This window comes from Dermacentor albipictus, chromosome 1 (genome assembly GCF_038994185.2).
Source record: "Dermacentor albipictus isolate Rhodes 1998 colony chromosome 1, USDA_Dalb.pri_finalv2, whole genome shotgun sequence".
Lineage (NCBI taxonomy): Eukaryota > Metazoa > Arthropoda > Arachnida > Ixodida > Ixodidae > Dermacentor > Dermacentor albipictus.
The window spans coordinates 10649488-10672982 of NC_091821.1; the positions used below are offsets into that span (position 1 = coordinate 10649488).

General features: G+C 45.5%; 1 protein-coding gene across 4 annotated transcripts in view; it reads left to right on the top strand.

Moving 5' to 3' along the window:
- The window catches only part of LOC139060127 (carnitine O-acetyltransferase-like), a 52974-nt gene that overhangs the window by 5532 nt on the left and 23947 nt on the right, over positions 1 to 23495 (top strand). For 3 of the 4 annotated variants that reach the window (XM_070539019.1, XM_070539014.1, XM_070539007.1), the window contains exons 2-5: positions 3380 to 3466; positions 6136 to 6254; positions 13360 to 13413; positions 18525 to 18694. In XM_070539019.1, coding sequence (XP_070395120.1) covers positions 3380 to 3466; positions 6136 to 6254; positions 13360 to 13413; positions 18525 to 18694 — 430 coding nt within the window. The remainder of the gene's footprint in view (positions 1 to 3379; positions 3467 to 6135; positions 6255 to 13359; positions 13414 to 18524; positions 18695 to 23495) is intronic. The other variant, XM_070539008.1, reaches the window with a different exon arrangement.

The window sequence follows — 23495 nt, forward strand, 5'->3', positions numbered from 1 at the left end:
GTTCTCTCCTTTCCTCCTTTTCCTCCTCGCGACGTTGCTGTTCTCTCCTTTCCTGCTCGCAACGTTCCTTCTCCTCCCTTTCCCGACGTTCATTGATATCCGCCCAGGCCTCAGCGGCTTCCTCAGCCGTTACGTCCCCAGTCCTCATGACCTCAAGGATCGCATTCTTTCTTTTGGTTGAGCCCAACTCAATGCCCAACTCCTCACAAATTTCGAGAAGTTCCTTCACCTTGTACTTCTCCATCGTTCACACTGTCCTCCTGCTGTTTACCCTTTTTGAATATACCTGCCGTACGCTACTATAACACTACTAGTAAGACATATGCAAGTATATCACACACTGCCCTGTTTACCCCCTCAGCATCCCCTGGTTTTCAAAACACTCTTACTAGGCTTGAAACACACAAGGTTATCACAATGCAACACCAAATCCTTCCCTAAGCTACTATAACCTGTGTCAGAGAAAGTCTGGTGTTTGAGGTAAACTTCAGGCACTCACCGCGCCGAGGTAGCTGATGCCGGTCAATCCCATAGCTGCCATCCAGTGTTACGGATTTCCAACCGGTGCCACCAGTGTTACGACATCCAACCGGTGCCGCCAGTGTTACGAACTTGCACCGCTGCACCACGATTACGGCTTTGTGGTCCCGTAGTGCTCGTCACCCGTTTCGTGACAGAGCGTTGGTAGCGAAGACTCCGAGCCTGGCGTCGATGAGAATAACAAAAGGGACTTTATACATTATATACAGGTTATCATACAGGACATGAACGGGTCGGCACTGGGGCCGAGTGCTCACAACAAACGCGACTGTTCTCGCACGACGACGTCCGGCGAAAACGCGTTACACATCTCACCCCAGTCGGGAGCGACACTCTCTCCCGGTGGGGTCGGCAGATCCTGTTTTCGAGCGGCGTGTCGCTGCTTTTATAATCCCCGAGGCCCATTGTCACTCAAACGGCCCAATACAAAGTCAGCACACGACGGTCGTCCGAGGGGTCCAACCAGCGACCGCGCTGGCCACCCGGTTCAAAGTTCGCGCGCGCGGTGACCTCCAGGCAAGGGAGGTGCGGCGCCGGGCTGTCGGGCACACGCGGACACGTCTAAACACGCTGCTCGCCGAAGCTTCTCCCGCACGACGGCGCAGCATCTTGTCTTGTGAAGGGAGAATTATGGCGCTCGCAGGATAGATTCCGCATCTTGCAGATTCGGAATCCGGGCTTGTGGTAATGGCACAACACCAGTCCCGCTCTGTCTGTTGCCCCTACAGTGTATTCGGCGCAAGGACATTAGTTGGAAGTAAAACGCGCAGCCGACTTCCAGATAAACAAAGCCAGGTCTCTTTTTGGGCGTTAGGGAACGAGCTTAAAATAACAAGCATACTGAAAGACGCAGGGCGGGTATTCACAATTAATGTCTATTGGAAGTCATCACGTCAAAATATATTTGGTAGATGTTCTAATTTACTGTGTGAGAGAGAGGGAGAGAGAACATGCGTGAGAGATGATGTGATCGTTTCCAATAAACACCAGCTCTATAGTAAGCACTTGGGTCGTGCCCTTCCCGATCCCGGTTATCTTGTGCCTCTTTCTAACATACAAATGCGTAGCAACCTCGCCTAACAACTGCGCCAATCGAGCTGCCTTGCCGCGCCTCATCCCCCAGCTTGCGCGTAACGTCAGCCATTCGCCAAGCTCGATCGCGGGAACCGCCGCCCCAGCGGCAACATGGCGGACATGGCTAGCGCACCGGAGTTATACTTTGCCGCACAATCCGTGCCTCTCCGACTATAGACAAGCTTGTCTAGTTTCCTCTCCCGGAGTCGAGGGCGAATCACGGCTTGGAAGTGTGCCCTGATTAGCATCCCCGTGATAGCCACGCCGTTCGCCACTCTCCCCCGAGCTCTGAACCTCCGTGTGCGCTTCCTCGCCGTGGCAGATGCTCCACAGGCGACAAGCCCACTGCGAGTTCGATGTGGAACCTTAGTCCCGCGTACGACTTCTCATGCTTGGTGCACCGCTAGCCGTGGTAAGCCAGCGCAGCGGTCGCGGCTTTTCGAGCGATCTTGCAGTGAGCCTTTGCCCGGAAGCTATGACTGCCACACTGTGGTGTATCCGCACGTGTTTGTTGGCAATCTCTGCAGCCTTCCCTGCGCCATTTCGGAGAATAGATGAAACCTGCTGTAGCGTCTTTTGTGCGCAGCGGAGTGGAAGAGCATCGTGCCCGTTTTCTAACTTTTGACTGCTGGGTGAGCCTCGAGCAAACCAATCTCCACACAACGCAAGTAACGAAGAAATCTCAAAGTTTCTGTTTCCCCGTGGAGTTGGGTTGATTCGAATAATCGCATTGTAAAACGGCGAATTACAGAGTCCTCGTATTATTTGCGTTGCGCGCATACCATGATCCACCCGAGTTGTGACAGTCGGGCTTGCACATAGCGGCATAGCTCGGTGAATCTAAAGTTTTTATTGGTGCGGCGCGCTAGTTGCCGTGACAACCGTCAGTCAACGCGCGATCGCATGGACACGCTTGAGCGGTGAAAGGCCATACACCGACTAAACTGGTGCAATACTGGAGGGTGCACTTCAATTGAATACGTCTCGCAAACTGATCGGCTACAATTCGTAAATTTCAATACGTGCCGTAAAGTTACTGAGTTAATTAGAGAACGAGAGGAAAGGGGGTTAACCGAGGGGCCCGATTTTTATTAGTCATATCATAAGAAGCCAACAAACACTGACACCAAGGACAACATAGGGGAAATTACTTGTGCTTAATAAATGAAAGAAAGAAGCGATAAATCAGTGGAAATTAAAGTGGATGAAAAAACAACTTGCCGCAGGTGGGAGCCGGACCCACAACCTTCGCATTTCGCGTGCGATGCTCTACCAATTGAGCTACCGCGGCGGCGTTTCCGCATCCACTTTCTTGGGTATTTATGTGTACTAGCGAAATTCGAAGGTTGTGGGTTCGGCTCCCACCTGCGGCAAGTTGTTTTTTCATCCACTTTAATTTCCACTAATTTATCGTTTCTTTCTTTCATTTATTCAGCACAAGTAATTTCCCCTATGTTGTCCTTGGTGTCAGTGTTTGTTGGCTTCTCATGATATGAGTTAATTAGAGCATTTTTGTTAATCAGTTGAATATGTGTTTCGACTTCTCGCGCAAGTAATGTCCGCCTCTTGGTATAACTTCCTTCGAGGACAATAATTATGTTGTCTGCAACAGGCGGTTTGACAAAAAAAAAAATCCGGGAAACTTAGAAATGATCACCCCGTATATATGACACGCGATCGCATCTGATGGCTCGAGATGAACGTCTGTGCTCCGAGTCGAACATGTCGTCGGAGAATGCCTGCAATGAGCTTGCCTTCTTCCCAGGCGATCGACAAATTGGGGGAACGAGGAGGCGAGGGGGAGTACCTGCACAGGATGCTGACCTACCGGTACAAGCGTCTGGACAACTGGGTACGCGCATGGCGTGCGCTCTCTATATACAGCGGAATAGCTTGTGTCTTGAACAGGGGCCCTATAACGTAAAACTATTCCAATATGTTTTTATTCCAATCTCCTGACGTCGAATTTGCGTAACCGCACACGAAAGCATCGACGGCGACCGGCAGGGTTGTCTGAGTAGACCAATAAACCGCTCTCCTCGTTTATAGGAGGTCACTTTTGTTTGCTTTAAAAACCAATAGCATCGCTTATACTGATCGGCTTGTCTTATCTAAGTGGCTGACAAGAGGCGAGGAGTGAGCTCAAGTGGAGAGGGATTCGATGGGGCCGAGCCAGTGCGCTGAAAATCAATAACCGGATGAAGGTGGTGGTGCCAGCGTCTGTGATTGGTCCGCTTCCCTTACTTATCTTGCGGTGGCTGGTCGAAAATCGCGACGGCATGCAACGGAAGGTTAAAAATGCCGCTAAAACGGATCCTCAGCAAAGAATAATTGGCAGAACGAGGTTGTAAACATGCCAAAAGTGCTCGAAAACGTTACGCGGCCACACAAAAAGCTTTATTGTATGCAAATCCATGCTCTCCAGCTGGTGCGAGTAGCCAGTGCCTGAGCTATCGGCGGCAGCCATCTTTTATTCCTTTCGGAACGGGGTAGCATGTGCCTATTCAGGGCCGGTATTTTGTAGCGATGCCTTTTTCGATTCTATGCTTTTTCAGACTTGTCGCGCTTGGCCACTGGTCAGAGCGACGGTCTGCCCACATTATCAAAGCGATCAGGCGGCCGTGTGTGGTGGATGATAAGAATAGCATAGAATAACGCATAAGGCATCGCTACAAAATAGCGGCCCAGAAGAAAACTCAGTTTTGTTCGGCATATTAATGCATCTTTGACGCGTACACGTCACTTTGACGTGGTGAGTTCTGGTAGTTTTGTGACTTCGCGTGTCAGGCAGGTGAAGTGGGTGTCGCCCGAAAACTTTTAACTATAGCCTAGCGCTAATGACGAAAAGGCGTCGAATCATAAACAACCATTTTTCTTTTGTTCTTTCCAGTCATGCATAATCAGTGTGTTCACGTCATATCAGATGGGGAGCTATCGCGGTTTTCTTGACGTCGCGTGACAGACAGGCAAAGTGGGGGTGGTTCAAAAAAAGTTTGACCAATGGCGGAAGGCTGATTGCAGAATTAGAATAGACAAGTTTGGAATAGCTTTACGTTATAGCGCCCCTGCAGAATGCACGAGTGACTTCTCGGGCTATAGTTGTTTCCTGTGTGCTCGTACCTTCCGAAACGTTATACGCATGTAGGTGAGCATGTAACGTCCACGATGCTTTCTGTATTGGCAGTTAGATCATGTAGCATGTGGAATACTACATATGCAAGTGACAGCGCCGGTCATCTGGAAACAAAACCACAGGGGCCTCCTGCTAACGTATGTTTTGTGTTGATATACTCTGCGCAAAATATAGTGGCGGGCAGATGCAAGATAGCAATTTTCGTTTAAAATGTCTATCTGTCCCTCTGCTATCACACGAATTGTTACTGTACTGGAAGCACAATGATACATGAAATAGCCGCTTGAAAGAACCACTTTACGCGCTCGTCACAATTCCAAAAGTGCGGAAAGTTGGGCTTGTTGGTCAGTCAGGTACAGCGCAAAGTATATACAAGGCGGACAGGAGTAGCCACACTGAGATTCGTATCAACTGTGCGAAAACAACAAACTACTAGAGGCGACTAGCTACCAAGCTATAGTCTCTTATACGTATAATACCACACAACAGTATGTTTCCACGTATTATCATGAAGTGAGGGATTCGAAGCGAAATGTGCCAGAATCAAGCTAAAGTCGCAGAGGCGAAAAACTGAATACGCGCTGCAATGTGCAAGTCGACAAACAGTTATTTTCAATTCAGTATAACTTCTCATAATTTCTCGACGGTTGATGACGTTTGAACTAGAGCTCTTCAAACATATCAGTTTCGAAACTCCCCACAGGCCCTCGTGTTTCAGAAGTGGGACACAGTGATTGGCACTGAGTGCCCGGGAGGAGATGGTTCTGCTGACGTACTGTCGCGGCGTCACCTATAAACAAGTGTCATATTTTCTAGCACCGCAACAAGAAAAAAGAAGATGTATGAATAATTTGCAAAGAGACAGCTTTCTTCTCTCATTTTTTTACACGGATTTGTCACTTGGATCACTTTTGATCATATCGGCCAGAGTCGAACAAACATTCAGCAACGTTGTCACTCGCTGCCACATGATGACCCTTTTCCGAAGTCGCAAGTACGCATCTCTGCATTGCACATTTGCACCACGTAATGGCGCCCCCGCTCGTGGTTCAAATGTAGACGATGCTTTTCTTTTAGGTGATCGTGCTTAGGCCTGTCTTTTTACTCATAATTTCATCGCGAGAGCCACGTCTACATTTTCCATTTCGCAAGACGAGCACGGTGTGCTCGTACATATACGACTACGCCGCCATTAACTTGGCAAATTGCCCCGCTGGAAATATAACTTTACAGTTACGAAAAGGGTCTATTCAGAGATTTCTACCTGGAGAATGCCAGTAGTTCGAAGCGTAATTTCGAAAGTGGCGTATCACTGAAGAACTCTGTCTTGAAGCGACATATTTTCCCACGAAACTCAACGTACGACCGACCCGTGTACTGCTACGCAGCTGGACGAGTGGTGGCTGAACACGGCGTACCTGGACGTGCGGACTCCCCTGCCGGTGCACTCTAGCCCGGCAGCTCTCTTTCCCAGGCAGACGTTCACCTCGGAAGAGGACTTCCTCCTGTCAGTGCGCATGCGCGTGCTTCACGTTTTCCAAACATCGCGCCTCGTTATTGGACAATGGTCTGCCCGTCCTAGCACGTCCTAGGCTGCTACACTTTCGTCCGATATTCAGTATATGCGATTTTTAAGGGATCCACACAGACCAGTGAATAGAGGTAGCGCGGATTGAAACTTTGCACATAGAAAGTGTAGGTAGCAGTTATAAATTAAGTTAGGTTAAGCGAGTAAATCCTTAATTAATTAACATATTTACAAGGAACCTTGGAAGCACGAGTTGGCGCACTCAGGTGGACATAGAAACCTCCGGTTACGTTCCAATCTGGGCGTCACCGAAGTTAATGCTCGTAAACGTATTAGCACTAAAAATCACTGACTGATTGATTTGATTGAATATGGGACGTTATTGGAGCAAAAGAAATTTGATAGAGAAGAAAGCAGACGTATCGTGTTGCGGTCTTTCCCGGCCATGCATGTATCGTTTTGGTTCTTGATTTCTCATAATTTCTTCCGATGCGTCGGCCTCATTCGAGTCATAAGCCCAACAGAAATGTGCACGTGCTTCGCTTTTGGCAATTGGCCTATTCAGTGCACACCATGTAAGATAAATTGCGAGGTTCCTCGCCGAAAATAGTGGCACGGTGCGCACAACAGATAGTGCGGAGAATGCCGATGGATGCACGAGCGCGTGCTTCTTCGAAGTAACAAGTATAGGAACAAGCTAGAAGTTATGGCGGTAACCATCCTCGATGATTATCTAAGTCAATGCGAAGCACTTCTCCGCTGTACGAGGCGCAAAGCCCGGACGAACTCGCGTCCTCCCGGGAAAACGCTCGCTTGAGAACCAACACTTAGCGCGGGTAGCGACACGTATAGGAGGCCGCGTTCCTATACCAGAAAGCTCGCCTTCGTCCAGAGCGTTTGTCGCAAGAGTTTCCCGGTAAACATTACCACTACATACGCTGCAGTTGCCGGGAAGCGTGAGAAGCAGTCGGGGATCTTTGAATGCCGCACGCGTCTGCGTCACGCAAGTGCCGGTCCTCCGATCGGTGCCACTTGATCCTGGCCGCCTGTTCGGTGACCTTCCGCTTGGCATGTCGCTGTTCTTCGACCGTGCGTCGCTTCTCTTGCTCGCGCTCCACGGCCGCGACGCATGCTCGTGCGAGCATGCTGCTACTGACTCTGCGCGAGCATGCGTGCAGAGTCAATAGCGGCCAGCGGGCGGGCGCATGGGTGTGAGCGCGCATCGGTGACAAACTCTGTGACCTTGAATGGCCTCGCGTTTGAGCTTGACTCCGACTATAGGCACATCAGTGCTTCGCATTTAAAGCATATATCCGTGGCCCGAGCGAACGCGGCACCAGCTACGTCCACATTTAGGTCATAGGCTGTTCACACGTCGAGCCCAATAGCCGATTCAATTCACGGGCCAGCGTGATATGCGTGGGCTATGCGAACAGATATCGCCTTTGGCAGTATTGCGCACAGCAGAATTCGGTGGCGCTGAACCACATCACGATCGACCGCGGTGTGTATCGGCAATTCGCTCCGTACGAGTGCAAATCCAGCTGTAGGACCTGCACCTGTACGTACAGCATACCGTATATACTATAAAGCTGCCTCGCCCCACTGCTTGAAGGCAAATCAGTTCTGCGGAATTCCGCAAGGTGGAGGAAGTGTCGTGAACAGGAAAATTGTCATCCAGCCCGAATGTAACACGGAGCTACAAAGTGTCGAGTTGTCGAATAATTCGCCCTCGCGCTGCGATCTGCTAGCCTCCTGGTTCGCTCAGATGGTAGAGCGACCGTCTCGGAAATGCGTTGGCAGGGGCGTAGCCAGGGGGGGGGGCTTATGGGGCTTCAGCCCCCCCCGAAATTTTTTCGTGCTGTCCATGCACCGCCGACCAAAGCGACCCCCGGCGCCGGAAATCACTCTGGATTTTGTCTAGAATGTCTTTCTGACGCTAGAAAAGACATTTAACCGCGAATATTGCAAACTCGGGCTGGATTTCGTGGCAACGCCCATACACCGGGAGTCACATAACGCCAAGCAGTCCCATCCGAGCACAAAGTTTCAAGGGCGCTTTGATGGTGAGCGGGCTCGCCGCGGCATCTCACTGAGGCCACGGAATCTATGGAGCGCATGGATATCAATTGCGAAACTTTATGGGTATAAATCTCATAACCTCTTGATGTGAAAGGTGCATTGACATTTCCAAAGTTGTGCTTTAGATTTTCAATTGCGGAACTTTGTGGGTTTAATGTTGTTATAAACATTTAACGCCAAAGGTCTACTGACTTTTCTAAAGTCTTGCATCGGAACATACAACGAGACAAGCCAAATCAACACACTAGCAGACGAGTTGACAAAGCAGGCAGCGAGGTCCAATGAGACGAAGCGTTGGGGTGGTTCATTTGTGCCGTCATGTTACATAAAAAATATCAACATTCTTTTTAACCTACGCCAGAACATCCATGTCAAGACACTAAAGCCAGCCAAAGTAACTACGTTCTTATTTATTTTTTCTACTATGACTTCTATTCGCGAGGACACATTGAGCCTCTTCAATTTTTTTTTTTCGCTACCCTAGCCGCGGGCTACCAGAGCCAGCCAGAGCGCAAACGTTTTTCTCGTATGGCCTCGACCACCGTGCGGTGCACTTCGGTGCGCGTTCGGTTTGCGCTGGCCGAGTGGATTTTCACCGGACAGGGTTTTGGACGCTTTCTGGCTAGCAGACGAGAAAAAAAAAGGTCGCTCGCCGCCATCACTGTGGGGACTCGAAGGATTGCACCGCATTCCTTGAACGAAACCTTTCCGGAAAGTCTTGTTTCGCCGCTGTAGGATACTGAGCAGTATGCGTATGGTTCTCAGTGGACCAGTCGTCTCATGTTTTCTTCGGTATTCCTTCCGTAGCCCCATTAGGTGCCCGAAGTAGGCGTTAGATTCTGGCCAACATACTTTCCTATGCGTTTTTTTATTCATTTTGGTGCCTCCGCCTCACAGAAATAAAAAATACATTGCTGCGGCGCAGCGAATTGTCGCATGGTGAAAGTTCGATTTTGATACTTCTTTTGCGGAAAGTAATGGGCGACGGGACGCTTCAGTTGCCGGATACGTTTATTATATTATTGCGAAAGCAAATATATGGACACTCCAGGCGCATTCCTGCCATTGCCCTCATGTTTCGTATAAAGTCCAAGGGTGATAACATCGTGACCACGCGCTGCATGCTGTATGTGCGAGTGAAAGCGTAGGAGGGGAGGTGGAATGGGTGAGCCGACGATGGTGGCTCAGTCTTGTGTGCGCAAAGGAGAAAAGCGGGGAGCAAGCGCGACGCCTTCCGTCGCGCGCAATACATCGGGGGGAGTGGATGGAATGGGGGCGAAATCTAGGATTCTGTGAATCTATGATTGTGCAATATGTTGTGCCTTGTTTGACGCATTATATACAGTTACTTCTTCTTACATACAAAGACTAATTGGAGACTTATACGTATACTTAAATATCTTGTTGCGAGGTTTTGTGTATACATGCAGTGAACTTTGTTTCCAGTGACACTTTTTTGTCCTTTATCAAGCCGTATTTTCGCATTTGCATATCCCATTGTATCTTTGCATTTCTAATGTACGAGGGCGAGTCAAATGAAAGTGAACCTACCCTAACCGCGCAATAATGGTTCGGTTCATTATCTGCGAGGCATGCGCGCAGGAGAACGGCATGTCTCATTTACAAAAGTCACACGCAGGTGTGAAGATAAATGTTCTTTAATGCTCTCATACACTGGGTTGAATATGGTTGCGTCACATAACGGACACTTCAAAAGTTGAACAGCTCGGTGTCGCGAATTTTTCGACAGCTGAAGGTGTTTCCAAAACAGAAATTAATCACCATGTGACTGCCGTGTACGTTGAACACTGCATTTCATTGACCACTGTGAAGCGTTGGAGCAAACGGTTCAAAGGACGTTGCAAAGACATTGCAAGACCGGGCCAAAACCATCGTGCAATCACCCCCCACACAATTTCAAAGGTTCATGAGCTGCTGAAACAAGAACGGAGGATAAGCATCGATGAATCGGCAGACCGTCTGAACATCAGTCACGGTTCGGTTCACGCCATAATTCATGAGCTTCTCGGTTATCGGCTCTTTGGTGCGCAATGGATCCCCAAGATTTTTATCCATCGCGAGAAGACGGAGAAGTTTCGCGCTGCCTTGACTAATCTGATCGGGTATCACAATGAGCATGACGGCTTCTTGTTTGCAACTGTGATCGGGGACGAACCTTGGTGCTACTACTACGAGCCTGAAACACGACGGCAAAGCTCACAGTGGAAACATTCGAATTTACCATGCCCAAAGAACGTAAAGGCCATCATTTCCCCTGGAAAGGTATAGTTGAATTTTTTTTTCGATCGACAGGGTCCATTACTGATAGAATTTGCTAAATCTTGAGAGGCTATCAATTGTTTCCGATATTGTGAAACGCCAGAACGGCAGCGTGTCGCAGTCAAGGACGAACAACGTGGAAAATTGACGAATGGGGTCATCTTGTTCCACGACAATGCCTGTCCCCACGTCGCTTATGTGGTTAATACAAAACTGGGAAACGCTGCAACATCCGCCATACAGCTCAGACCTGTCACCTTGCGACTTCTACATTTTGGGGCAACCGAAAAAACAGCTCAAGAGAACCGGATACAGACTTTTTGAAGCAGCAACCAAAGGAGTTTTATAAGACGGGAATCACGCAACTCGTTAGTCAATGGGACAAATGTCTAAATTCTCATGAAGACTACTTTTAAATAAAGTACCCCGTTGTTGGCTCATTCATTTGACTTGCCCTCATATATCTTGCAGAACTCCCTCTTTTTATACGTGCTCTCTGTCGCGACTATAACTTCGGTGCAATTACTCACGATACACGACAAGGGACAGCTACTCCTGCGTAATACATTGGAACAAACGACAGTGTCATTGAGATTTTTCACTGGCCATTGCATATATACAAGAATGTAAGCACGGTTCTTGAATGACAAAGTTTCATTAACATATTTGTCCTCAACTTGTTCAGTTCATTGTCTTTAATTTTTCATATCAGCGGCATGCACTGCTTTCCTGGTTTCGAACTGATATAGTTCTAAAGTTCGTGTGATATTTTCTTTACTTAATAAATAGACAAAAAACATGGAAGCATTGACGTCAGTTGTGTTCGGCACAATTTTTGGCACATACGAGTTCAATATTTTATGAAAAAATACATATTTTACTTGTATTTACAGTGCGTAGCTTTCAAGAATTCGTTTGCAGCATCTTTGGCAATGACAATACAGTTATTATTCATGTATTTGATCCCTCGATAAATTGTTTAAGAGGAAGCCTTAGCTCGGGCCCAATCCGACGCGGCCTATCCAAATACTTGTAAAACGCAGAAACGCTTTTCTGAGATAATCCTGCTAATCGCTTTTATTGAAATCGGTTGCATTTGAGAGAGAAAGTTAAATCCTAGTGTCTGTTGGAAACAGAACTTCGATTTAGGGCCTAAATTTTGTTTAAAATATTTTGGAAAATTCGAAAGTTTGAAAAAATAGAAGCACGACGTTTACAAACTAATAGCTATATGCATGAAGAACAGATATTGTGGTTCTGTAAACGACATTTATTATAACAGTCAAAGCGGACAAGTTTGCTGTGTCAATTTGTATCTTACGTGAATTGGTTACGTTGTGTACAAGGGTTCTGCAAAAGCCCTATTTCCACAATACTAAATTTTTTTTTTGAGATTCATGTGTAACATATCTATTTTGGCCGCTGTAGATGTACCATTAGATGCAAATCACAGAATTGTGATATCATTTTTCATTGTTGAGTCACGGAGTTTTAAACTTGATAGTTTCGGTTCCTGAAAATGTTCAATTTTGGCCAATTTTTAATAAATAATTGACCACCTAGATGAAAAATTCGAAGCCAGCAGTCACTAGAATTAAACTTTTTCTTTTAAATGTAACAAACCTCCTCAAATTCGGTGAAGTGGTTGCAGGGAAAAACGAATTCCCCTTCTAAATGTACTTAAATAGGAGCACCCGAGCTAAAGCTTCCTCTTAAGGAGGAGGCTGAGCTGCAACGTGCAGCTATATATATTCTATATATATATATATATATATATATATATATATATATATATATATATATATATAGGGCCAGTGGCGTAGCCCCCCCCGAACAAAATTTCTGGCTACGCCACTGTGCGTTGGTCCCGGGTTCGAATGCCGGAGCAGGACTAATTTTTCCTTCAACTGCGAGGGTTCCCTTTATAGCTTCGTGCTGCATTCGGGTGGATGAGGATTTTTTAAAAAGAGACACTACCGAAAACGCGAAGTTTAATCTGCAGAATATGCTTCCAAAATTCCCGCCTGCATGTGTATGGCGTAAAATGGGTGATATTTGGGGGCGAAAATGGTGGTCAAAACTTCCCCTCTATTTAATCCCGCGCCCAAACTGCGAAGTCGAGGACGGCAGTCTGCAGACGCGAATTTTGAGTTATTTTCGCCCTTCTGAACTGTTTCTGTGCAGGAGATGTAGACAAAAGTTTCTGCTGTTGAGTCTGTCTGCCTACTTTGGAACGCATCGTGTTCCTCTTTATATACTACAGTAGATCACCAGTGGCGTGAACACGCTGCCAAAACTTGTGACGTCACAGGGAGCTGGCGCAGGAATTTACATGTGGCATCGCCGATCCATCTTTCGGCATTGCGTCCTTTCTGACATTACCGAGCCTCTGCTCACATTAGGATAGTTCAATTACAAATAGATTGTGCAGTATGATAATTAGTAGTTGGTGTTAATAGTTCGTGCGCTATTAAGCGTCTGTAATCTTATATGCAATTATTTTCGCCAGTTTTTTGTTTAGTTGACATAGAAGTTATCGCACTAAATACAACTCGTCGAAAAAAAAAAAAAAAGAACATCAAGGTGTAGTATGCTGTAAAATCACCCAGTCACCCTCATTACACTTATAACTGTGTAAGCAACGGGGGTAGGACAAATATTTTTCCCCTCAAGTTGAACAGTTGCATATGAATGGTTCCCGGTTATTTGACCCGATGAACAGATTCGCTGCTAAGATGACGGCTGCCGTGCTGGAGTTCAAGGACTTAATCGACAGGTACGCATAAACAATATCTTCTACAACTAGTCTTCCTGTCTTCCGGCTAAATACGCAGTGTCTGTTTTTTTTAGTTCTTAACATAATTTTTTAAAAAGCGCCCGTTTCAGAGAGCAGAGTTGTCTTTCTTCTTCGAGAAATCGAAACCGCTAATTGACTTATTGCCAAAACTGCAATAGTTAACTTTTTTTAAAAATAACATCACCGTAGGGCACGTATTGCAGCTTACGAATTGAAGCCGCTGAGTTCTCAAGGGACATCTATAGTAGCGCCATTTGTTGTATACCGGCGCCACACGGCCACTTTTGATCGCGATCGAGCCCGATCCGGATTGAATTTCTTGATCGCGATCGACAATGATCTCTGCTACACGGTCCAACGATACGGATCGAGTTTGGGTGAGCTCAAGCGCACTGGGTGTCGTTAGTGGGGCCAAAACATCAAACAAATTTATTTAATATTCCGTAAAAGTTGTGATGTAAGACACCTTCTCTTTTTAACAATTTTATTTCGTTTGCCATTATGGTTAAAACTATTATCGTCTGCTGATCGTCTGCATGCAGCTCTCAGAACTACATGATCTTCAGCTTACGATCGCGATCAAGAGGTTCGATCGCGATGCACAGATCGCGATCGTCTGGCCATGTTCGGATCGAGCAAGATCACGCTCAAAAGTGACCGCGTAGCAGCACTCGATGCGGATCGGGCCCGATCGCAATCTAAAGTGGCCGTCTGACACCGGTATGAGATAAGCGCTGTGAAATTCTTGCGGCAAAATGCACTGTTGTTGCGCTTACAATTTTTTTTAAAGCAACACGCCTTCTTATGCAGTGCAGGACAAAGTTTACTGGAACACTTATACCGTACAAATTGAGAAAGCATAAATTGAAACTGGTAACTGGCTCAGAATTCCTTCTAAAGCTGTATTCACTGATGGAACAGTTCGCTGAATCACTCCGCAGGCCAGCGTTAAGTGGCTGAGTTGCAACGAATCGCGCCGCCAGCAGCGTGATTCGACGGCACTGAGCCCACGTGGTGCTCGCCCGCGGAAGCAGGTCCCTTCGTGTGGATCCAGCTTAAGAGGAAGCTTTAGCTCGGGCCCAACTCCGACGCGGCCTATTCAAATACATGTAAAAACGCAAAATCGTTTTTCTGAGATAATAATAATTATGGGGTTTTACGTGCCAAAACCACTTTCTGATTATGAGGCACGCCGTAGTGGAGGACTCCGGAAATTTTGACCACCTGGGGTTCTTTAACGTGCACCTAAATCTAAGTACACGGGTGTTTTCGCACTTCGCCCCCATCGAAATGCGGCCGCCGAGGCCGGGATTCGATCCCGCGACCTCGTGCTCAGCAGCCCAACACCATAGCCACTGAGCAACCACGGCGGGTGTTTTTCTGAGATAACCCCTGGACCGATCTTAATGAAATTTGTTGCATTTGAGAGAGAAAGTTAAATTATAGTGACTGTTGGAAGTGGAATTACGATTTAGGACGTGAATTTGGTTAAAAATATTTTAAAATATTCGACAGTCTGAAAAATATAGAAGCGCGAAGTTTACAAATTAATAGCTCTGCATCAAGAAAATATATCGCGGTTCTGTAAACGGCATCCATTAGATCATTCAAAGCGGACAAATTCAATATGTCATTTTATATCTTACGTGAATTTGTTGCGTTGGTTCCAAGGGTTCTGCAAAATCGGTATTTACATATTACTAAATTTTTGATATTCATATGTAACATATCAATTTTGTCCGCTTTAGATGTACTATTAGATGCAATTCACAGAATTGTATTATCATTTTTAGTTGTTGGGTTACCGAGTTGTAAACTTGGTAGTTTCGTTTTTTGCAAATTTTCGATTTTTGCCAATTTTTTAATAAAGAAAAATTGACCACCTAACTCTTAAATTCGAAACCAACAGACACTAGATTTTAAGTTTTGCTTTTAAATGCAACAAACCTCGCCGAATTTGCTCTAGCGGTTGCTGAGAAAAACGAACTCTCCTTTTACATGTATTTAGATAGGAGCACCCAAGCTAAAGCTTCCTCTTAAGTGCGGACGTGTCTGGCGAATACGCCGTCTTCATTCGTAAATCGAATGTGTCCTAAAGTGATAAGATAAAAAAGTAAATTAGCGAAAATCTGTTAATCGCTTCAGTGACCATAAGATACTGCACGCTTCTTTTTCATGCCATATATCAAATCAAACAAAAACTAAAAAAACACTTACGCTTTACGACAGAGGTGATTATGACGGCATGATCCGAGATTTAACAACCTTTTATGATAGATTCACAGCTATCTTTTTTCACTTGAGTCTAACTGGTTACTGTTCAAATCTGAATTATTGCGTCTGGTTTAATTGTACGTTCCTACCATAACAATAAATGAACGGAAACAATCGCCATGGTTTAACAGCACACTAAAAGGACTAAACAACAAGAAAAAATGTCTCTTCCGTTCTGCACTCTTCTCAATCCGAACTTAAGTGGGAGAAATATTACCTTGCAGTCAAACAATATGACACGCAGGTCGCAAAAACCAAACGTTTTTTTTTTTTTTCAACCACATCGCCCTGTATGTTGCACAATAACCCAAAACTTTTCTGGCAACGTATTAATCCCCAGTGGTACAACACTGTTTTTCTACGTGACAGTTCTGACTCCCCAGTCCCCGAAACCGAAGTCGCTGAAGCTTTAAACACTGCATTCTGTTATGCTTTTACTAATAACTACCCTGAAATTCTTCCCGTGTTACCACCTTCGACTAATCCCTCTATGGCAACTATTACTTTTTATGTGAACGGGATTATTAAAATCATCGATTCCCTAAAAAATTCGTCCTCGACTGGTACTGATGGCATTAACTCCAAGGTTTTAAAAAGCACTAAGCACATCAGCAGCCTTTTTCTAACGCTAATATTTCAACAGGCTCTCACAACGGGATCAGTGCCCACTGACTGGAATATTGGTAACGCAATTCCCATCTTTAAGAAAGGCGACCGTACAAATCCTAGCAACTACCGTCCAATTTCCATCACCAGTGTTTGCTCGAAACTGATGGAGCACGTTATACATTCCTACATTTCCACTTTCCTTTCATCTGTCAATTTCTTTCATCCTAACCAGCACGGATTTCGCAAAGCTCAGTTTTGCGACACTCAACTTGCTCTGTTCCTAAACGATTTGCATTCTCATCTCCGTCGCGACATCCCCACTGACACTCTCTTTCAGGATTTCTAAAAAGCCTTCGATAAGGTGTCACATATTCTTCTCCTGAATAATCTCTCGCGCCTTAATCTTCACCCAGACCTCTTTAATTGGATCCGTGAATTTGTAACCGAGCGCCTTCAGTTTCTTTCCGCTAACTCGATCTCCTAAATCCTATCTCCTGTACTATCTGGTGTGCCCCAAGGCTCTGTCCTTGGGCGTCTCCTCCTTCTCATATATGTTAATGACCTCCCACTTAACTTATCATCCAACATACGCCTTTTCGCGGACGATTGCGTTTTATACCGACAAATAACAAAGGCTTTAGACTGCTCCGCTCTTCAGGAAGACCTACAAATGCAGGCATGGTGCAGCTAATGGTGCATGTCCCTCAATGTCAGTAAGTATTCTCACGTGTGCTTTCATGGACGTCGATATTATGTAGTACCTTCCTACTCCCGTAACAACTGCACTTTAACACAGTGTGAAACATTTAAATACCTAGGAGTGCATATATCGAGTGACTAATCTTGGACCCATCATACCAATAAGTTAACTAATTCCTGCAACCGATTACTAGGTTATCTACGCCGTAACTTGTCCTCAGCATCTCCCTCAAACTACTTGCATATAAAGCCTTAATCCGAACTAAACTAGAATATGCTTGTGCTATTTATGACAACCATCAGATTAATATGGTTAACGCCATTGAATCGGTTCAGAACCGAGCTGCCAGATTCATTATTTCTGACTACTTCTGTAATACAAAATACAAGTGTTTCAGCCTTAAAATCCAGGTTGTGTCTTCCCTCGCTCACCTCCCGCCGCGAAAGTGCTCGTCTTCTTTTATTTTTTTAGGTTCTTTCATTCACAGCCCACAGGTAACCAAATCATCATTTCAGCCCATCGTTTCTCCCGTCGAACGCATCCTAATACTGTGTATCTACCATACGCCCATTCCACTACGTACCAACGGTCCTTTTTTTTATATATACACAGCCCGTGAACAGAATACCGTTCCTTCTGACATCGCCTTCATCACTGACGTTTCTCGCTTCAAAGCTGCCATCGAAGGCCATCTTTCAAGTCATGTTACCTAAACTGACACGCTGTTTTTTCAGTATATGCCCACCCCTCATGTAATGTCCTGTTCAGGCACTCTTGAGGTATAATAAATAAATAAATAAGTAAATAAATAAATAAATAAATAAATAAATAAATATTGAAAAAGAAACATCGCGCTTATATGAATGTTGTGCAATGTGTCAGAAAAGACGTGCGCAGTGGGCTACCAAAATCGATCGTGCAGTATGCAGTACACAGCTGTAAAAGTGCCGCCTGTATTTAAAAACGAAAAAAAAAACCGAAAGCATAAAACAAATTATCCGTGACACTCCAGCGCTCTGATTTACAGGGTGTCCCAGCTAACTTTAGCGAGAGCTTAAAAATATGTGAATGCCACGTAGCTGGACAGAACCGAGGTGGTGTTGTTTCCCGTTGCTTGGAGATAATCAACTTATTTTTTTCATGCCGCCTAATTATATAATTAGTCTTAAAAAATTAATCAACTTCTCGAGTGTTATAATTACATTAGAAGTGTCAATGAGAAAATTGTAGCGCAACATGAAAAACTCCCGATGCAGCCTTCCGTTGCTCACTACGTGCTACATAAAGGTGTTTTTCCGAGCGTGAAAGAATCCCGCGAATACATGCAAAGTGCCTCGAGCGGCCAGTGTATTCCGGGCTCCTTTCACAGAAAAAAAAAGAAAACTCTCGAATGTGATAGTCCAGAGTGTTCAATAATGCGTTGCGCAGGCGATGTCTGGGCCGCACTCTCCGTCGCTCTGTACGCGGGGCTCTTAGCCTGCACGTGGGCTCTTCCCCCTCCACGCAGGCAAGCGCTTCTCCCCGACACGACGAGGCACATCCCGCTGGACATGACCATGTACTTCAAGATCTTCTCCATGCACCGCGTTCCGAAGCCCGGGCGCGACGAGCTCGTCTCGTACCTCGACGACGCCCATCCGCCGCGCCACATCGTCGTCATGCACAACCACCACGCAAGTACACCGTTGGCGCGCACGCTGCTCGGGAAGTCCGGGAAGCCTATAACCGCCGCGCGTGGCTGTATACATCGTACCAACGTTTATAGATACTACGATGCCTGCGGGGAGGCACCTGTCACGTCAGGTTGTATAGTGACGGTGAAAAAAAAAAACGCAACACTGCCAAGAGCGTGAGTTAAGAACTCTTTATTCGACGAACTTGCGCGGATAGACGAGCATCGCTCAAAGCACTACGATACGTACGGCGCCGCGTACAGTCGGCGTCAAACGTTTACGAAACACGAGATCTAAAAAAATAATAATAATAAAACGCTGAATTTCCGAGCAGTTTGGGACCGTAGCCAGTGAAAACGTAAAGTGCTATGTTCGCACATGGCAGTGCAGACTTGGAAGCCGAATACCCGGCCTTGCGCCCAAGCTGCTAAAATATTCAGCTTTTCTTGTTTTCGGACCCTCGTGGTTCGTGAACTTTTGAGAATGTACAACAATATTCGCGACGTGCGCACAGTCCGACCGGGCACATCTCCTCGGCTATAGAATTGGTGACAACGTTCAAGAAATCTCGCATACAGTATAGGCGCGTCTTTCACCCAGCGAAAACGACATTTGTAATGTGGTGCAAACGAGCGACGGCATAAAAGAGTAAAACAACGACGTGTGGCAATATGAAAGACCGCTTGACATCGACTCTTTCTGCTGAACGAAGCTTGCTCGGACTCCGTGATCCGAGGACCGCACACTGGGCGATGAGATTGCGAAGCTGCGTCTGTCTCGGGACATGATGAATACTGCACCTACATCGCTCTACATCGACTCGCTGTGTGTACCGGGTGTCTCGCACCCATGCATGTAGAATTATACGACTGACTTTCGGTAAATGGGTGCTGCCTTCTTTGAATGCTGGAGCTACTGTTAGTAGACAGAACCGCTCCCATGCAGCTCTTTGGATGTCAATTATAGGAAGATTCGGGGGTTGAATTCACAAATCTTTTCGTTCGTAAGTGTTTCTCATTGGCTGGCCGCTTTCGATAATGGTATGTCCAGCATCAGCATTGTCTGAAATTTGCTCTTACGAACAATTATTGAATGAGCTTTTCTTTTCTTTTTTCTTTTTGAATACGGGCCCAGCTGTTTCCAGACTCGTATAATCACAGCGTGATGGGAAACTGTCGCATTAGTTGAGGTTTTTCGGTCAACTTGATAACTTTACGCAGTTTAGACTGTTCAATACTAAGAAATAAGTGCTGGATGCGTTATCCTATGTGCGTGTGTTTTTATGACCTCTGTAACACCGAAAAGTGTCATGGTACTGGCATTTATTTAGACCATTGCCCTGCAAAATTGAACTCATGCGGCGCCGGAAAGACTACACGACAAGCAGGGTAGGCTAGCAGTAAGGCCATAGAACAGAAAACGTTGCACGGGGGTGCTCTCGCAGTGATATTGGCCTACAGCGAGCAGTTAAGCCGTCGCAATAGGCGGCGACAGCTACGATGAGTTAGCCACTTATAAATGTCCGTGTCCAATTTACATGTATAACCACCACTTATATATGTCCGATAGTCTTCGCATGCGAGCCTCGACATGGTTTCGAAAGTTTCCTGCAGGTAGGTAACCATCTAGCGGACACCTTGAATTTTGGCTTCTCCACAATAAGATCAATTTTGAGGAGAAGTGCGCTTGCGGGATTTTCTTCGTTTTCCAAGATATATGCAGTTTAAGCGAAATATTTATATTAAAGAACAACCGATAGCTCTAGCATAGTAGCGGTAAGGGTTGGCATATAAATAAATATAGAATAATGAATAATCATATAAATTTGATCGAACGCGGGACTTGACACTCAACGGATCACGTCGTCACGACATTGGGCGTCTACATATGCATGCGCCAAAGGTATCGAATTCCTCGCGACGCAGCCGTTAGACGCGGCATGTTTGCAGGCATGTTGAACATTGATGACGGTAGTAGCATTCATGTACAGGCGTAGCTTTGTGACAAGAAATGCGTAATTGAAGGTACGACAAGCGTAGGAAACGTATACAAAGCAGTATGGAAACGGAAGTGAAGGTTGCTGGAAGTATGAAGTGGCATATTTAGAGCAGTCTGAAGGCTGTCAAAATGAGCCAGTGACAGCTATAGGGTGCTATTCTTGACACCGTAGAATTCCTCCACATTGTCAAATTCGCCATCAAGTGAGCTCTGACTGTAGCCCACAGCGCTGTTGTCTCTAGCCTCCCTGATTGGCTTGAAAGGCCAACATGGCGGAATTCGAACACAGAGGCAAGTGACCGTGTCCAGAATAGCACTCCTGGAGGCAAGCAGGCATCTGTAGAGTGCTCTGGAAGAAAACGCTGCGGCAGGGCGCGCCTGATGTTTACGAAGGCTGTTGGCTGTCGCTTGTCCATTCTATGCCGCGCAACAAGGCGTTGTGAAGCTGCAATTTGATTCCTTCCGCTAAAAAGAAAACGGGGGACTACTTGCACAGTTTTAAAAATATTGTACATATATTCAAGTTATACTGGAAATTCGCTCCAGCGAGGGTACCATGGACATTCTGGACTACGGCTCGTATTTTGCTCTCGCACTTTGTTTTCTCGTACAGGCAGCATAAGCATGCGTATTGCCTTACTAACGATGTGCCGGTTATAGGCTTGCGTTTGTAGTGAACACAAGCATCTGTGCGCACTCTGTTGTCGACACGTAGTCTGTGCAGCTTTTCAGCAGCTAAACCTAATCTCTTTCTGTCGTTTTTCTTTCTTTTTTCTGATACTACCTCTTGATATTTTTACGGCGCGACACGCCAAAACTGTACCGAGTCTTAAATGTTAGGTATATTACCGAAAATACACTGTGTGCTTTCCGATAAATAAACGGCGCAAAATTGAAAGCCTACTTATTACCCCGAAATTGTTGGATTTTCTTTTTTAAAGGTAAAACCAAATTTCTTAAAACGTGGTCAGGTTCAGGTGAACACCCAGTTATAGTGCACTGTAATGAGTAAGTTAGTCACATTATTTGCCATATATATATAGCCAACAGAAACGGAAGCACATGGTTCGGTTTTTCAACACTCATTCAGATTTTACCCCAGTTAGATCGGGAGTCCCGCAATGATCAGTGTTGGGACCCATTGTATTTTCAATAGACGTGAATGACCTTCAATAAATGCTACATAACTTCACTCCTGTCATGTACACAGATGATGCATGTTCTCATTCGCGCACATGAGTCCATGGCTGAAGCTTTCGGTACAGCTAGCGAAAAAAAAAAAACGAGGCTAATTTGTAACTGGTTTCATGTCAACAAACTGCTCCTAAACGTGAAGAAAACGAAATATATTGTGACTCATTCTCCACAAAACTATAGCATTGGATTCGGTGTGTGCTTCAGGCTGAAGGAGACCCTATAGAAAGAGTGAATAACCTAGCATATTTAGGCTTATACTAAATCATCACTTCAACTGGAAAATGCATATTGACTTTCTGTGCAATATATTGGCGCCGCCTGCTTTACACTTTTCAAACGTTGGCATTTATTTGATGCAGTGACATTGAGAACAATCTATTTTGCCCTATTTCATAGTAAACTGTCATATTGTATAGAATCTTGGAGCCATACATACGATTCTTGCGTAAAGTCACTTATAGACCTGCAAAAACGCGCAATCCGTTTTATGTCAAACTCAAATTATGAGACTCCTACTAAACGCCTCTTTAATCAATAACAAATGATGTCCCTACACCCGCCAATAAATTAAGAAACTACAATGATGGTGTATAGCTCTTTAACTATCAATGTCCCACTTGACCGTTTCAGTTTTTATGCTTTCCCAATTCGAAACAAAGGCTATCAATGAGGTAATTTCTTGAAGCCGCGTGTGTACGGAAAAAGATGGCTTACTAGTGTTGGTTGTTCTTAATAGAAAAATCTACCTGTTCAGGAAAAATTATACAAAGTTATTTTGTGATGCGTAAATGTTATTGCAAATAACTGCATTAGTTGTTGAAATCCTTGTGTTTTTATGCTAAACTGTATGCTGCCACTCTACTAAACTGATACATAAAGGTGTCTCCTGCCTGTATGTTTATGCACGCATTTTTGGTACTATTTCTGCATGGATCCGTTCTAGCATGATGATAAGGAACCAGATGGTTCTCAACCCGTTTCTTGTACGACTTCGTCTAATAAAGTGTCCAACTCCAATTAAAGAAAAATATCCGGAAGGCATAGGGTAATTAGCTTTGTTTGAAACTGAAATGTAGAAAACTATGAAGGAAAAAGTAAAATGAAAGTAGACGAAAAGACAACTTGCCGCCTGTGGGAACCGAACCCACAACCTCCGCATTACACGTGCGTTGCACTACCAAATTGTGCAATGGTGACGGCCATCAATACGTCCACTACCTTGGGCATGTATGTGTACTAGATCTAGCCCTGGGAGTGTTAGCCAGCCTCACTGACGGCCATGGTGGGCGGGCGATCATGTTTTTGCCCGATGGCGTCGCGTACGTAGCCCGTGAACGTATAGGAGAGCATGCACGTGGCTAATGAACTCTCGCATGCTACCTGATGGCATAAATGCTGCGGCATTCGACACCCTGGCTACGAATGAACGACAAGAAAGGAAAGAGAAGGGCTCGATTTTTGTTAATAATCATACGGGATGCCATCGAGCAAAAAAATAAATAAAAATAGAGGATGTTCCACATGCGCCCGCCATGTAGTACACTCAATGTTGGCAAACTTTACTTAAACGGAACCCACACTTTGACGAACTCCGGTTAAACGGAGCTTTA